General features: G+C 51.8%; 1 protein-coding gene across 3 annotated transcripts in view; it reads right to left on the minus strand.

Annotated features, from left to right (window-relative positions):
* Positions 1 to 2,014: 2,014 nt before the first annotated feature.
* The window catches only part of PTPRB (protein tyrosine phosphatase receptor type B), a 53,188-nt gene continuing 38,343 nt past the window's right edge, over positions 2,015 to 16,859 (minus strand). Inside the window, exons 20-30 of one of the 3 annotated variants that reach the window (XM_068167440.1) lie at positions 16,559 to 16,642; positions 16,418 to 16,435; positions 16,223 to 16,304; positions 15,215 to 15,305; positions 13,070 to 13,146; positions 11,392 to 11,526; positions 10,167 to 10,289; positions 9,846 to 10,009; positions 7,591 to 7,726; positions 4,122 to 4,242; positions 2,015 to 2,086 (exon numbers count right to left, since the gene is read on the minus strand). In XM_068167440.1, the coding sequence (XP_068023541.1) occupies positions 2,064 to 2,086; positions 4,122 to 4,242; positions 7,591 to 7,726; positions 9,846 to 10,009; positions 10,167 to 10,289; positions 11,392 to 11,526; positions 13,070 to 13,146; positions 15,215 to 15,305; positions 16,223 to 16,304; positions 16,418 to 16,435; positions 16,559 to 16,642 (1,054 nt within the window). In that variant the 3' untranslated portion in view covers positions 2,015 to 2,063. Of the gene's footprint in view, positions 2,087 to 2,616; positions 2,812 to 4,121; positions 4,243 to 7,590; positions 7,727 to 9,845; positions 10,010 to 10,166; positions 10,290 to 11,391; positions 11,527 to 13,069; positions 13,147 to 15,214; positions 15,306 to 16,222; positions 16,305 to 16,417; positions 16,436 to 16,558; positions 16,643 to 16,859 lie in introns of those variants that run through there. The other 2 variants (XM_068167439.1, XM_068167438.1) reach the window with 2 other exon arrangements.

The following is a 16,859-nucleotide window of genomic DNA, read 5'->3' on the forward strand; positions in this document are numbered from 1 at the left end:
CTGGAATGAGAAGCTCTTTGCAGAGGAGAGAAAGATGTGCCTCACCCACTGAGAGGGGCAGGATACCTGGTGAGAACCCTTCAGTTGTACTTCTTGCTAACCACTAGATGTTGTGAGTCACCTGAGGATGAGTACAGCCTTGCCAGCCTAGCTCTCACAGAAGCACAGAAACATTCAGCTTGGAAAAGACCCAAAGGGATCACCAAGTCCAACCCAGAACCCTACTCTGCAAGGCTCACCCCTAAACCACAGCCCCAAGCACCACAGCCAAACCACCTGCAAACACAGCCAGCCTTGGGGACTCCACCACCTCCCTGGGCAGCACATTCCAATGCCTGAACACTCTTGCCTTTTCCTGTTCCAGCTGTGCTTGTGGTGGTGGTGGTGACATCAGGCAAGATCTAAAGGGAGGAGTCCTTCCCTGCAGACATGCTGGAACCATGCTTTCCCTCTGGTCCATAATAAGCTGTGGAAGTTGCCAGACTTCTCATCCTCACAGGCCTCTTAACATGGATGTCTAAGGCACTTCCTTGAATCACAGAGAATGACAGAATCAGCCAGGTTGGAAGAGACCTCCAAGATCATCAAGTCCAACTGATCACCCAACCCTATCCAATCAACCAGACCATGGCACTGAGTGCCTCATCCAGGCTTTTCTTAAACACCTCCAGGGATGGTGACTCCACCACCCCCCTGGGCAGCACATCCCAATGGCCAATCTCTCTGTCTGGGAAGAACTTTCTCCTCACCTCCAGCCTAAACCTCCCCTGGCACAGCTGGAGACTGTGTCCTCTTGTTCTGGTGCTGCTTGCCTGGGAGAAGAGACCAACCCCCACATGGCTACAACCTCCCTTCAGGGAGTTGTAGAGAGCAATAAGGTCTCCCCTGAGCCTCCTCTTCTCCAGGCTAAGCAACCCCAGCTCCCTCAGCCTCTCCTCACAGGGCTGTGCTCCAGATCTCCACAGGGCTGTGCTCCAGACCCCCACAGGGCTGTGCTCCAGACCCCCACAGGGCTGTGCTCCAGACCCCCACAGGGCTGTGCTCCAGACCCCCACAGGGCTGTGCTCCAGACCCCCACAGGGCTGTGCTCCAGATCTCCACAGGGCTGTGCTCCAGACCCCCACAGCTTTCTCATTCTGATTATCCACGTGTGAAAAGGCACAGGCACAGGTTGTGGTCTGCTTCTGCTCTCTTAAACCAGTGTAAAGCAATCAAGAGCATGACCTGTCTCCCCCTCAAAGGGTGTGGTGGGGAAAGGCCTTGCAAGACTTCACAGCAGTGCATGTTGTAGGGTATTTTCTACCATGTCAGAGTGAACCAGCTGCTTCCAGTGAGGGTGGAAGCAGGTTTGGTGAGTTCTGTGGAAGGGATACCATGGTGGGGATGGGTTAGACCCATCCTCATCAGACCAAAACCAGTTCAGTTGGGAGTGTAGGGTAGCATTGTAACTTCTGTACAGGACTACTGTTCCCTTGCTTAATGGTAGCTTATTTCATCTCACCAACAGTGAGCCACTTAAGAGGAAAAAAAACAACAACCCCAACCAACCCACAAAGGAGGTTCTCCTCATAGGATTCCTCCTGTGTGTTACCTGCCTCAGACACAGCAGTCCTGTTAGCCACACAATTTAAAACAGGCCATAAAAAAAACCTCAAACCCTATGGGAAGAAAATAATAATAACAATAATAATAACAATAATAATAATAACAACAATAATAATATCATTGGAAGCTTCATATTAATATAAACCATATAAGAGGGGGGGAAAAAATACATATTTACATGCTGCCAAAATACAACTATATACATTAATATCCATTACACTTAAATTAGAGATCTTCTTTAAAAACAAAACAAAGAGGCAAAAAACAAAATCATCACCAGACCAATAAATTATAAAACCAGTCTCCAAACAGAAAGGTCTGGCACCTTTCTAGTGCAGGAAATACAGACACCAACCCAAAGGACCCCCAACTCAACCCCCCCACCCCCCACACCCTCCCCCCCCCTCCCCCCCAGTTTAACAAGTGTGGTCACAAAAGCAGGGGGCTGCAAACAGTCTTTAGTGCCTTGAATAAACAGCATCTGAAAACAAGGAAAACTGAAGATTAGGGACACCCAAAGCAAACCAGGAGGCTTCATCTTGGTGCCATGGACAGTGGCATGGAGTGCACCCTCAGCAGGGCTGCTGGTGACACCAAGCTGTGTGGTGCAGCTGAGAGCTGGAGGGAAGGATCCATCCAGAGGGACCTGGACAGGCTGGAGAGGTGAGCCCATAACACCTTCATGAGGTTCAACAAGACCAAAGGCAAGGTCCTGCAGCTGAGTCAGGGCAATCCCAGGCACTGATACAGGCTGGGCAGGGACTGGCTTGAGAGCAGCCCTAGAGAAAAGGCCTTGGGGGTGCTGGTGGAGGAGAAGCTCAACAGCAGCCAGCAGTGAGCACTGGCAGCCCAGAGAGCCAAGCAGAGCCTGGGCTGCAGCAAGAGAAGTGTGGCCAGCAGGGCCAGGGAGGGGATTCTCCCCCTCTGCTCCACTCTGGTGAGACCACAGCTGGAGCTCTGTGTCCAGTTCTGGAGCCTCTATTACAGGAAGGATCTGGAGGTGCTGGAAGGTGTCCAGAGAAGGGCCACAAGGATGTGCAGAGGGCTGAAACTTATAGCTTATAAGCTGGGCTTACAGCTAATGGACAGCAGACAGGCTAGGAAAAGGAGCCTACAAAGATAGAGAGCTGGGGGAGAAAGAAGACAGCACAACCTCTGACACATGCATGATCCACTCCAGGCAGATGGGAAGTCTCCTAAGGCAGCCTATAATGATCAACAGCAAATGAGGGTGATTCAGGACAGAAACAGAAGCAGAAGAGCCCAGAGAGCCCAGTCAGCAGCCTCACTGTTCCTGGATAGTGTAAGCACTGGTGAGGTGAAGGAGGAACCTAGTATCACAATAGGGAGGAGGTTCAGTGCCCCAACAGCACAGGAATCATGACATGTAAGACAGGGACAGCAGGAAGGTAAGGGGGGAGCAGGAAGGTAAGGGGGGGAGCAGGAAGGTAAGGAGGGAGCAGGAAGGTAAGGGGGGAGCAGGAAGGTAAGGAGGGAGCAGGAAGGTAAGGAGGGAGCAGGAAGGTAAGGGGGGGAGCAGGAAGGTAAGGGTGCAGCAGGAAGGTAAGGAGGGAGCAGGAAGGTAAGGAAGGAGCAGGAAGGTAAGGGGGGAGCAGGAAGGTAAGGAGGGAGCAGGAAGGTAAGGAGGGAGCAGGAAGGTAAGGGTGCAGCAGGAAGGTAAGGAGGGAGCAGGAAGGTAAGGGGGGAGCAGGAAGGTAAGGAGGGAGCAGGAAGGTAAGGGGGGAGCAGGAAGGTAAGGGGGGAGCAGGAAGGTAAGGGGGGAGCAGGAAGGTAAGGAGGGAGCAGGAAGGTAAGGGGGGAGCAGGAAGGTAAGGAGGGAGCAGGAAGGTAAGGAGGGAGCAGGAAGGTAAGGGGGGAGCAGGAAGGTAAGGAGGGAGCAGGAAGGTAAGGGGGGAGCAGGAAGGTAAGGAGGGAGCAGGAAGGTAAGGAGGGAGCAGGAAGGTAAGGAGGGAGCAGGAAGGTAAGGGGGGAGCAGGAAGGTAAGGGGGGAGCAGGAAGGTAAGGAGGGAGCAGGAAGGTAAGGGTGCAGCAGGAAGGTAAGGAGGGAGCAGGAAGGTAAGGAGGGAGCAGGAAGGTAAGGGTGCAGCAGGAAGGTAAGGGTGCAGCAGGAAGGTAAGGAGGGAGCAGGAAGGTAAGGGGGGAGCAGGAAGGTAAGGAGGGAGCAGGAAGGTAAGGGGGGATCAGGAAGGTAAGGGGGGAGCAAGAAGGTAAGGGGGGAGCAAGAAGGTAAGGGGGGAGCAGGAAGGTAAGGAGGGAGCAGGAAGGTAAGGGGGGAGCAGGAAGGTAAGGGGGGAGCAGGAAGGTAAGGGGGGAGCAGGAAGTGATATTATGATGACTACTAATGGAGGCAATAAAGATTCAATTCCAAGAGTGACAAGAAATGAAGGTGCAGGAAACAGAACAAACTCTGGTGGTAGGGCTAGAGCAGTTCCCCCTCCCCAGTTACACTGTCAATGGGCAGCAGCAGCAGAAGCTGCTCCCAGGCTTGCACTCACCTCTGTGATACTCTGGATTCACATTTTCATAGATGGGAAACAAGGGATTTTCCTGCTCACTGCGCAGGGTCCTGGCTCTCAAGACATCTCTCACACACTGGTGCAGGTACACATACTGGCACTGCAAAAGAATCCTCTGTGAAGACACTCTGGGAAATGCTGTAACTTCATTTTCTGGGCTGTCAAAAACCAGTTCAGGCTAACTCCCTGTGGCAGTTCAGGCTGGGTGCCTCTTGTTCCTGCCACCTAAGTTACACCTCTGGTGTCCTGAGTGTCTAACCCAATAAGGTGGACACAGACAACAGATTATTTCATACCCATAATATCCTGTGCCCTATAAATCCATCTGCAAAGTCCTTCTCTGCCTCTTCCCTCTCTGCTCCCGTGGGAGATGTTCCCTATCAGGTAATGCTGGGGGAGTGTCTCAAAGCCTCTTAGGCCTAATGCCAGGAGGAGAAGGGGTTGGGGCAGTCTCAGACCTGGCCAGCCTGAGACTAGCCTAGCAGTGCGGTGGGGAGAAAGAGCCCTGGGGGGTTTGGGTACACCCTCAGGTGGGCAGAAGGGAAGTGCTGGGAGGCTTTTGGGTGTGCTGTGAGGGGCTCTGTATGCTTTGGGATTCTTTTGTCACTATGCTTTGCAGCTTCTGTAAAACACTTAACTGCTTTTCCATTTCAGCTTTCCATCACTTCTGCAATCCCTCTGTGTGATGAGTGTCATTCTTTTGCCCCTCTCAGGGGCAAGAGAGGATCTGCCTGGCCTCAAACCAGGGCATTCCCTGACACAAGATCAGGCCTGGTGCTAAGAACGAAAACACACTTCTAGAACTAAGGCTCCTTCTGCCCTTAGCAATGCAGCAAAGCTTTGTGATCTCCTGTTTCTGGAAGTGCTGCTAGTTAAACATAAATGGACACCATGTGTTTCACTTCACAATCACAGGCTCACAGGATGTTAGGGCTTGGAAGGGACCTCTGCAGATGTTCCAGTCCAACCTCCTGCCAGAGCAGCACCATAGAATCCAGCACAGGTCACACAGGAACACATCCAGCTGGGTCTAGAAAGGCTCCAGAGAAGGAGACTCCACAACCTCTCTGGGCAGCCTCCTCCAGGGCTCTGGCACCCTCACAGTGAAAAAGTTCCTCCTCATGTTGAGGTGGAACTTACTGTGCTGTAGCTTTTCTTCCCCCTCTCCACATCTCCTTCACTTTGTCTTACAGGATGTGCATAGGACTACATCACAGTTTACTGCTCACAGCAAACTTTGAACCATCACGAAACTCCAGGATGAGAGCTTGCATTGCTTGTGCTCCAAGTTGCTTGGATGAAAAGGAGTTAGGAAACAATTTACAGAGGCAACTGACAGCTCAGACTGGCAAGGCCTGCTGGGAACACAGCTGCTCAGTGACTGTGTGCTGACACAGCTTCATGGTCAAGCTACAGGCATGCCACAGCTCAAGTGGGGTGAGTACATGTGAGCTGTCTACATCTGCAAGGGACTTCAAGGATCATCCAGTTCCAACCCCCCTGCCATGGGCAGGGGCACCTCACACTACAGCAGGTTGCTCACAGCCACATCCAGCCTGGCTGCAAACACCTCCAGGCAGGAGGCTTCCACCACCTCCCTGGGCAACCTGTGCCAGGCTCTCACCACCCTCATGGGGAACAACTTCTTCCTGACATCCAATCTCAATCTACCCATTTCTAGTTTTGCTCCATTCCCCCCAGTCCTATCCCTCCCTGACACCCTCAAAAGTCCTTCCCCAGCTTTCTTGGAGCCCTCTTCACATACTGGAGCCTTCTCTTCTCCAGACTGCACAACCCCAACTCCCTCAATCTGTCCTCATAGCAGAGCAGCTCCAGCCCTCTGCTCATCCTCATGGCCCTTCTCTGGACACCTTCCAGCACCTCCAGATCCTTCCTGGAACAGAGGCTCCAGAACTGGACAGAGAGCTCCAGCTGTGGTCTCAGTAGAGTGGAGCAGAGGGGGAGAATCCCCTCCCTGGCCCTGCTGGCCACACTTCTCTTGCTGCAGCCCAGGCTCTGCTTGGCTCTCTGGGCTGCAAGTGCTCACTGCTGGCTCCTGTTGAGCTTCTCCTCCCCCAGCACCCCCAAGTCCTTTTCTTCAGGGCTGCTCTCCAGCCAGTCCCTGCCCTGCCTACATCAGTGCCTGGGACTACCCTGACCCAGCTGCAGGACTTTGTGGTGGGTTGAAGTTTCCCCCCAGCATCAACCACCACAGATCATTAGCTGCTCTAAGCCTGATATGATTTTTCCTGGCAGTTTTGAAAGCACAGGAAGAAATCCCCAATATTTTCTGCACCTCCAGAATAAATGGCCTTGCTTGTTGCACAGGATGTCAGGAGAATGCTGATGGACTTCCCAATGCCATTCATGAAATTGACACAGCAGCTCAATAAGGAAAACTGAACTGCAAAGCCACAAGGTCACAGTGCTTAGAGCTTTAAAATTCTGTGCATCTCATTTCCTCTGCTCTTCATTCCTTCCCCTTATTGTGTTGACCTCTCTGTCTGGTTTAGGCTTGTCTTCCATCCCTGAAGGACCTACCTACCTCTACTCAAATCTCATTTACTGGACACTGCACTAAGTTAATAATGTGCTGTTAATCAGAACAGTGGCTGGGGTGACTGTGGGGCAGTGTCAATAAGAGCAATCCTTGGGAAGCACAGCTACTTATTATGGCTTGGACTAGCTGCTGTGGCCAAGAAGGCCAATGGGATCCTGGGGTGCATTCAGGAGTGTGTCCAGCAGATCCTCCTTCCTCTCTAACTGTGCCCAGGTGAGGCCAGACCTGGAATATTGCATCCAGGTCTGGCCTCCCCAGTTGAAGAGGGACAGGGATCTGCTGGAGAGAGTCCAAGGGAGGTCTACAAGGATGCTGAAGGGACTGCAGCACTGCCTGGGGAGGAGAGGCTGAGAGACCTGGGGCTGCTTAGTCCGGAGAGGAGAAGACTGAGAGGGGATTTAATAAATCTCTACAAATACCTGAGGGCTGAGAGTCAAGAGGTAGGGGACAGGCTCTGTTCAGTTGCATCCTGGGATAGGACAAGAGGCTGGATATAAACTACAACGTAAGAGGTTCCATCTCAACATGAGGAAGAACTTCTTCACTGTGAGGGTCCCAGAGCCCTGGAGCAGGCTGCCCAGAGAGGTTGTGGAGTCTCCTTCTCTGGAGACTTTCTAGGCCCAGCTGGATGTGTTCCTGTGTGACCTGTGCTGAATTCTATGGTCCTGCTCTGGCAGGGGGGTTGGACTGGAAGATCTCCAGAGGTCCCTTCCAACCCCTAACATCCATTGATCCTGTGATCCTGTGAATTCTCACAGAGCTAAAATACAGCCAGGTAATGTTTCACAGTAGAATAACTGCTAAGTGCTTTGAAAGCCTTTGAGATGAGAGATTGGCTGCTACATACTGCAGCTGGTGTTGCTGTGCTGTAGGCTCTGCAAGCCTCACCTCTGTCTGCACCATGTGAACCCGGTGAAGCCTGAGGTCATGCACTGCTGCATAGATGTCCACAGTGTCCTTGGAGTCCAGCTGCTGCAGGATGCGGTCCAGGGCGATGAATGTGCCAGTCCTGCCAACACCAGCACTGCAAAACAAGGCAGCACAGCACAGCTTAAAGATGGATCAAAGCATTCACAATCTTCACAGAATCAATAAGGTTGGAAGAGACCTCAAAGATCATCAAGTCCAACCTGTCACCCAACACCTCATAACTACTAAACCATGGCTCCAAGTGCCACATCAATCCCCTCTTGAACACCTCCAAGGATGGGGACTCCACCACCTCCCTGGGCAGCACATTCCAATGGCCAATAAATCTTTCTGGGAAGAACTTTCTCCTCACCTCCAGCCTAAACCTCCCCTGGTGCAGTTTGAGTGCCATGCCACTTAGTGCCATGGCTCAGTTGATTAGATGGTGTTGGGTGATAGGTTGGACGGGAAGTTCTCATAGATCTTTTCCAACCTGGTTAATTCTGTGATCCTGTGATAGAATGGAATAAAGTAGAGTAGAGTAGAGTAGAGTAGAGTAGAGTAGAGTAGAGTAGAACAGAATAGAATAGAATAGAATAGAATAGAATAGAATAGAATAGAATAGAATAGAATAGAATAGAATAGAATAGAATAGAATAGAATAGAATAGAATTAACCAGGCTGGAAAAGACCTCTGAGATCATCCAGTCCAACCTATCACCCAAGCCCATCTCATCAACTAAACCATGGCAACAAGCACCCCATCCAGTCTTTGTATAGGAAGGAGGAAAGGATAGTGATGGCAGAGGCATATCTGCTGCTGCCTGCACTGCTTCCTGCTTTGGATTAATTCAGGTATCAAGATGCATCAAGATTCTCTCCAGGGATGAGTCAGTGTTTTGTAGACGTGTGCAATGTGCATCCTGAGGCAGCCCTACAGCTGTCAGATGGCACAACACCACAAGCACATTAGAAGGCAGCAGCAAGAGGGAGTCTCAGTAAGAATGGGGGAAAGGATGGTTCTGCTAAGCTAGTCTCCACATCCATACGCAGTCAGATTCACCCTGGGTGTGTGTTACCTTTGCAGAACACCCTTTTGTGGCTCAGATGTCTGGCCACACAAGCAGCACAAAGGCAGTTTAAGAATGCAAAGTGGCACAGGCAAAGGCAGCTGCAGCTTTAGCGCACTTCTGTGGGCCCACAGAGGTAGAGTGGATCCCTGATAATTGCTTTCAGGCCATCTCCAGGGTGAGGTTGTGAGTGAGTGCATGTGCCTCTGGAGTACTGCTCTGATGTATCTGCAGGCTTAAGCCCAGGAGGGACCCATAGATTAGATCCATGGCCAACATTAATGGGATGAGCTTCAACAAGGCCAAGGGCCAGGTCCTGCACTGAGGTCACAACAACCCCAAGCAATACTACAGGCCTGGGGCAGTGTGGCTGGAAAGCTGCTGGGAGAAAGGGACCTGGGAGTGCCAATGGACAAGCAGCTGAAGAGCAGCCAGCAGTGTGCCCAGAGAAAGCCAAAGGCATCCTGGCTGGGATCAGCAATGCTGTGTCCAGCAGGAGCAGGGAGGGGATTGTCCCCTGGCACTCAGCTCTGGGGAGGCCACACCTCCAGTGCTGTGTCCAGTTCTGGGCACCTCAGGACAAGAGAGATGTGGAGGTGCTGGAGCCAGGGCAGAGGAGGGCAAGGAAGCTGGGAAGGGCCTGGAGAAGAAATCTGATGAAGAGCAACTGAAGGAGCTGGGGATGGTTAGTGTGAAAGAGAGGAGGCTGAGGGGAGACCTCCTGGCTCTCTACAGCTACCTGCAAGGAGGTTGTGGAGAGGTTGGTGCTGGTCTCTGCTCCCAGGTCATTAGTGACAGAAGAAGAGGGAATGGCCTCAAGCTGCCCCTGGGGAGGTTCAGACTGGACATTAGGAAACTTTTTTTGAGGGCAGGAGTGGTGAGGGCTTGGAATGTGCTGCCCAGGGAGGTGGTGGAGTCCCCAAGGCTGGCTGTGTTTGCAGGTGGTTTGGTTGTGGTGCTTGGGGCTGTGGTTTAGGGGTGAGCCTTGTAGAGTAGGGTTCTGGGTTGGCCTTGGTGATCCTGAGGCTTTCTTCTAACCTGAATGTTTCTGTGATCAGCTATCTCTTGGGTTCTGTGGCTGCCCTAATGGGGATGAACACTTGGGATCTTCCCAAGGGCACGCACAAAGGATCTGTGCCGCTGATCTTTAGCTGCCATCCATACCTGCAGTGCACTATGGTTGGTCCTGTGTCTGGGGTCCTGTTGATATAGTCCCTTACAGTTCTGACAAACTGGATGAGGGACTGGGTGGTCTCTGGCACCCCATGGTCTGGCCAGACAGTGTAGTGGAAGTGTCGAATGAGCCTCGCTGAGTCGAGCTGCTCTTCCTGTTGGGATACCGAAGCGTGGGTCAGCAGGACAAACACAAGAGGCATCTTCAGGGCAGATGCTACAGCTGTCACCCCAGATGAGCTGCAGCAGAACTGCTGCTAATTTAGCCTTGCCAATTAACAGTAATAAAAGGAAGAGAGCACAGAAACGTACACTGCAGATTTTAAACTCTCGTATCGTCCATTCGGGGAGCACCGACTCGGAGAGCATCTCCACGATCAGGTCTCCATAGTACAGGGAGTCCTGGTCAAGGGGCCAGTAGTGGTCACACTTCACCTGCAGGGACACAGGAACAGACAGACTCAGTGTCAGCAACAGCTGTAAGTAAAGCCTCCATCCAGCCACAGCAGAAGCAGACCCCAGACCTCCTGTGCAAGCAGACTGTGGCAGTTTCAGGCTGGTGCCTCCACAGGTCCTGAGTAGAAAGTGGTAGAATGTAAATAAATTGCCACTGGATGGAAAAGGAATACAATGCTAAGCTCTAAATGATCTCATGGGTCTGATAACCAACATAAAGGTTGTTGTAGAAGCTATTTTGCTTTCCTTTTTGGCTCTTTGCTCTAGCAGGTACCAGCTGGTAGCTTTTGCTTGGCTGTTGCTGACCTTGGCTGCGTTTCATTGTTGTGGCTAAGTACTGGAGAGAGTCCAAGGGAGGGCTACCAGGATGCTGAAGGGACTGCAGCACTGCCTGGGGAGGAGAGGCTGAGAGGATAGGATAGGATAGGATAGGATAGGATAGGATAGGATAGGATAGGATAGGATAGGATAGGATAGGATAGGATAGGATAGGATAGGATAGGATGGAATGGAATGGAATGGAATGGAATGGAATGGAATGGAATGGAATGGAATGGAATGGAATGGAATGGAATGGAATGGAATGGAATTAACCAGGTTGGAAAAGACCTTTGAGATCCCTGGGGCTGGTTAGTCTGGAGAAGACTGAGAGGGGATCTGATCAATGTCTGTAAATATCTAAGGGTTGGGGGTCAGGAAGGAAGGGACAGGGACAGCCTCTGCTCACTTGTGCCCTGTGATAGACAAGGGACAATGGATGGAAACTCCAGCACAGGAGGTTGCACCTCAACATGAGGAAGAACTTCTTGACTGTGAGGGTCCCAGAGCCCTGGAGCAGGCTGTCCAGAGAGGTTGTGGAGTCTCTTTCTCTGGAGCCTTTCCAGCCCTGTCTGGATGTGTTCCTGTGGGACCTGTGTAGGATTCCATGGTCCTGATCTGGCAGGGGGGTGGACTTGAAGATCTCCAGAGGTCCCTTCCAAGCTGTGACCCTGTGATCTCCATGAGTTTGGCCTTTGGTATAAATGCAGGGCAAATAAAAAGCATAAAGAGCCATTAACAGTAAAGCAGAGTCACTGCTTACCCTGCCCTTCTCCACACACTGGGTTACCATGACAACATTATGGACATTCTGCTCCCATGCCATCTTCCAGAACTCATCTTTGGTGCCAGGCAAAGGGCCCTGAGTTGCTATGTATTCCCTGCGGAAATTATTGCCCTGCAGGTGAAGAGAACTTGATTAGTACCCAGAAAGGCAGGAAAAACATCTCAGCAACTGATACAGGCTGGGCAGGGACTGGCTTGAGAGCAGACCTGAAGAAAAGGCCTTGGGGGTGCTGGGGGAGGAGAAGCTCAACAGGAGCCAGCAGTGAGCACTTGCAGCCCAGAGAGCCAAGCAGAGCCTGGGCTGCAGCAAGAGAAGTGTGGCCAGCAGGGCCGGGGAGGGGATTCTCCCCCTCTGCTCCACTCTGCTGGGACCACAGCTGGAGCTCTGTGTCCAGTTCTGGAGCCTCTATTACAGGAAGGATCTGGAGGTGCTGGAAGGTGTCCAGAGAAGGGCCATGAGGAAGAGCAGAGGGCTGGAGCTGCTCTGCTCTGAGGACAGACTGAGGGAGTTGGGGTTGCGCAGGCTGGAGAGGAGAAGGCTCTGAGGAGACCTCATTGTGGCCTTCCAGTATCTGAAGGGGGCTCCAAGAAAGCTGGGGAGGGACTTTTGAGGGTGTCAGGGAGTGATAGGACTGGGGGGGATGGAGCAAAACTAGAAATGGGGAGATTCAGCTTGGATGTTAGGAAGAAGTTGTTGCCCATGAGGGTGGTGAGAGACTGGCACAGGCTGCCCAGGGAGGTGGTGGCAGCCTCATCCCTGGAGGTTTTGAAGGCCCAGCTGGATGTGGTTCTGGGCAACCTGATGCTGTGTGAGGTGTCCCTGCCCATGGCAGGGGGGCTGGAACTGGCTGCTCCTTGAGGTCCCTGCCAACCCTGCCAATTCTGTGACTCTATGAAAGAGCCATGGGATGGCAGCCAGGGCTCTGCAGCAACAATGCCCTTGCTGGGACAAGAGCTTTAGAGCCAAGTTGTTGCCTCGGACCTGGGAGCTGCAGGCTGGTTGGAGCAAGGGGTAGGAAGAGGCTGCTGCAGTGTATCTAAATACTGTTGCTATTGTGGTAGCCAAAGCTCCTCATTGTTCCATTGTGTTCAACACAGCCTCAGGCAATTGGGGATCTACCAGGGTGGGGGTTTTGGTTTGTTTTATCTACTGTTTTAAAGAATCTAGCTGAGGTTTGGCTTGATATCTGGATTGCCTGAGCCACTGCCTCTGTCAATCAGAACTCTCTGGCAAAGGGCATTATTTTAATCCCAGCCAGTTTCACTACCCTGCAAGGTGCCAGCACTGTCAGGATGAGCTCCAGCTCCACGGTAAGGATGCCACCTGCAGTGATAGCTACAGTGGTTGTGGACACTGCATAAAAGCAGTGACCTTTAAAACCGTGTCCTTGGCCAATTAGACCTCTTATCTTACATAACTACAGCCATCCAAGACAGTGTCCTTAAGTGCTGGGTAAATCACTCACACTTAACTTACTGGCAGTCAGACACAGCCTTTCAACACACCCACGAAATGAGTCCTAAGACTTTTAGCTCAAGTGAATAAATGAAGGGGGAGTGGAGCCTTAATCATCCAGCTTTATACTCCAGCTTTAGAGGAAGGGCAAATTGCCACTGGAGGGAGGACTTTAAAATACCATCCCTGAGTCACTTACTGGGATGTAGCTTGCATTAATGTAGTCTGAGCAAGGGTCATCATCCACATTGGAGAGCTTCACTCTTGATGTATCATCTAGAAAGAAATTGATGACAAGAGGTTTATGGCTAGCTCTTGATCTTCAGTGCCTCTCCCGTTTACAGGAATGCATTTGCTAAAGGGCTGGCAGCATCACCACAAAGATTTTATGTGGAGGGCTAAAGTAGATGGCTAAGAGTTTCTATTTGTACTGTCTCTTCCATCTGCAAGTGCTCTGGAGTCTTCCAAAGACTAGGATATGGGCAGGTAAGAAGAAAACAGTGCACAGCCCAAAGCTCCTCTGCTGAGTTGCATAAGAGTTCTTATGCCAGCAAAAGAGTCCCAACAGCATCCTCCTGGGATCCTGCCAGCAGTGTGCTGCACTGGAGAGCAGAACAGCACTGCCCCAGAAAGAGCACTGGTGCTCCAGTGGGCATCAGGGATTTCAAGCTAACACCTGCATCAAGATAGGTGTGCAGCAAGCAAAGTGTGGCCAGCAGGGCTGGAGAGGTTCTGCTCCCCCTCTGCTCTGCCCTGCTGAGACCACTCCTGCAATCCTGGGTCCAGTTCTGGGCTCCCCAGTTCCAGAGAGACAGAGACCTGCTGGAGAGAGGCCAAGGGAGAGCCAGGAGGATGCTTAGGGGGCTTGAGCATCTCCCCTGGGAAGAGAGACTGAGAGCCCTGGGGCTGTTGAGTCTGGAAAGGAGAAGGCTGAGAGGGATCTGATCAATGTCTATCAATAGCTGAGGGCTGGGGGTCAAGTGGAGGGGGCCAAGCTCTTGTGGGTGGTGCACAGCAATAAGCCAAGGAGCAATGGAGACAAACTTAAACAGAGAAGGTTTCAGCACAACATGAGGAGAAACTTTTTGGTGTGAGTGTGCCAGAGCCCTGGAGCAGGCTGCCCAGAGAGGTTGTGGAGTCTCCTTCTCTGGAGCCTTTCTAGCCCTGTCTGGATGTGTTCCTGTGTGACCTGTCCTGGATTCTATGGTCCTAATCTGGCAGGGGGGTTGGACTCCAAGATCTCCAGAGGTGTCTCCCAACCCCTAAGACCCTGTCAGCCTGTGATCCTTACCATGCAGAACCACTCTAGCTCCACATTGCCGTGTCCTCTAAAGAATAAAGACCTGGCAAGGCTGTCAAAAAGTCCCAAATGGATGATCCTCTGCATGTAAACAACCCCTCTGTGCCCAGGTGGCCAAGGAGGCCAATGGCATCCTGGCCTGCATCAGGAAGAGTGTGGCCAGCAGGAGCAGGGAAGTCATTCTGCCCTGTGCTCAGCACTGCTCAGGCCACACCTTGAGTCCTGTGTCCAGTTCTGGGCTCCTCAGTTTAAGAAGGACATTGAGACACTTGAAGGTGTCCAGAGAAGGGCAACAAAGCTGGGGAGGGGTCTGGAGCACAGCCCTGTGAGGAGAGGCTGAGGGAGCTGGGGTTGCTTAGCCTGGAGAAGAGGAGACTCAGGGGAGACCTTATTGCTCTCTCCAACTCCCTGAAGGGAGGTTGTAGCCAGGTGGGGGTTGGTCTCTTTTCCCAGGCAAGCAGCACCAGAACAAGAGGACACAGTATCCAGCTGTGCCAAGGGATGTTTAGGCTGGAGGTGAGGAGAAAGTTCGTCCCAGCAAGAGAGATTAGCCATTAGGATGTGCTGCCCAGGGAGGTGGTGGAGTCACCATCACTGGAGGTGTTCAAGAGGGGACTGGATGTGGCACTTGGAGCCATGGTTTAGTTAGGAGGTGTTGGGTGACAGGTTGGACTTGATGATCTCTGAGGTATTTTCCAACGTTATTGATTCTATGATTCTATGATTCTGCTCCCCTTGTGATCAGCAGTGACTGAATGCCCCTAATAGCTGCAGCTTTTCCTCTCTAGACTGAATTCTAGCCATTGCACCTCTAGTGTGAAATGAAATTACTGGTCTGTGGGAAGCCATCCAGGGCCATGCATCATCTGCCTGCAAGCACCAGAACCCGAGCTAGCAGAGGTATTTCATCTCTGACAGGAAGGAGGGAAGGGATTGGCTGCACTCTTTTCCACTAGGCTTGCTGGGAAAGGTTAAAAAGTTTGAAAAAGGAGTGAAAAATAGCTGGTGTGAAGCAGTGCTGCCACAACCAGACCCAAAACTCACAGGGCAATATATTATTGTATCGATTCTTCCCTCTGTTCTCTGGCAGAAGTGCTATGTCACATGTCTGGTTTCGACCCACATCCTTCAGGTCCTGGAAAAAACAGAGGGAAAAGGGCATGAGAACACAGGGAGACACAGTGCTGTCACCTCTCAAAGGTCATGGACACAGAATGGGGTGGGTTGGGGAAAAAAAACCCCAAAGTGAAATGAAATAGCTAATGATGGAGGTTTAAGGCAAGCACAAGGCTTGCAGGTGCTTTCCACAGTCATCAGAGAGATGAGCCACACAAATGAGCCACACAAATGAGCTGCCTCCTGGCCTCAGCCAGAGAGGCAGCAGGCAGAGCCTGCCAGTCAGAAGAGGCTATGCCAAATGAAGAGCTGCTTCTGCACCAGGACAAGAGCACTGGAGAGAGTCCAAGGGAGGGCTACAAGGATGCTGAAGGGACTGCAGCACTGCCTGGGGAGGAGAGGCTGAGAGCACTGGGGCTGTTTAGTCTGGAGAGGAGAAGACTGAGAAAGAATCTAATAAATGTTTATAAATATCTGAGGCCTGGGGATCAGGAGGGAGGGCACAGGCTCTGCTCAGTTGCACCCTGGGATAGGACAAGGGCAATGGATGGGAACTCCAGCACAGGAGGTTCCACCTCAACATGAGGAAGAACTTCACTGTGAGGGTCCCAGAGCACTGGAGCAGGCTGCCCAGAGAGGTTGTGGAGTCTCCTTCTGTGGAGCCTTTCCAGCCCTGTCTGGATGTGTTCCTGTGTGACCTGTGCTGGATTCTATGCTCCTGCTCTGGCAGGGGGGCATTGGACTGGAAGATCTCCAGAGGTCCCTTACAATCCCTAACATCCTGTGAGCCTGTGAAGTGGAGTTCAGGTGAGACTCTCAAACTTACTGGAATTGGTGTGACAAAGACAAAGAGCTGCAGGCCTTTCTCATGCACTAACCCCTCCACTCAGGCAGCCCACCCCTTCCTGCAGCCCTTTGCCTTGGTTAGGATCCCACCTCATACTCCTTGGACAGGAGGTAGTTGGAGTCCGCTTGCAGCTTGGTAAAGTGTGCTTCAAAATGAGTGACTTTGATGGGACTGCAACATTCAACAGGAGGAAGAAAACCACAGGATGAGTCAGAGTCAGAACGTGGACAAGTTGGCTATCAAGAAGCTTTTTTTAAGGTATGAATTAGCTGTTTCTTTTTTACCTGGATGTTTTCCGGTTCCTAGAAAGAGTTTCAAAAGGAAAAGGAAAAGAAAAAGAGAAAACCACTTGATCAGATGGGGCAGCTCATCCATGAGTCCAGCTTAAAACACTGCTCTTAAAAAAACAAAGCTTTTGGTGTTACCCTTTTTGCCCCAAGTTCAGATGCACTGCCAGCGGCCTGTCCCTGCGGATGCTCAGCCTTGCCGTAGGTCTCTCGTGGCCACTGCTGGAATGAAAGAGAGGAAAATGTTCTGGTTTGCAATCACAGAATCAACCAGGCTGGAAAAGACCTCAGAGATCATCCAGTCCAACCTATCACCTAATACCTAACACCTCCTGACAACTAAACCATGGCTCCAAGTGCCACCTCCAATCCCCCCTTGAACACCTCCAGTGATGGTGACTCCACCACCTCCCCAGGCAGCCCATTCCAATGGGAAATC

Source organism: Melanerpes formicivorus, unplaced genomic scaffold (assembly GCF_026170545.1).
Source record: "Melanerpes formicivorus ecotype bairdi unplaced genomic scaffold, bMelFor1.0.p_v2 SCAF_117, whole genome shotgun sequence".
NCBI classification, from domain to species: domain Eukaryota; kingdom Metazoa; phylum Chordata; class Aves; order Piciformes; family Picidae; genus Melanerpes; species Melanerpes formicivorus.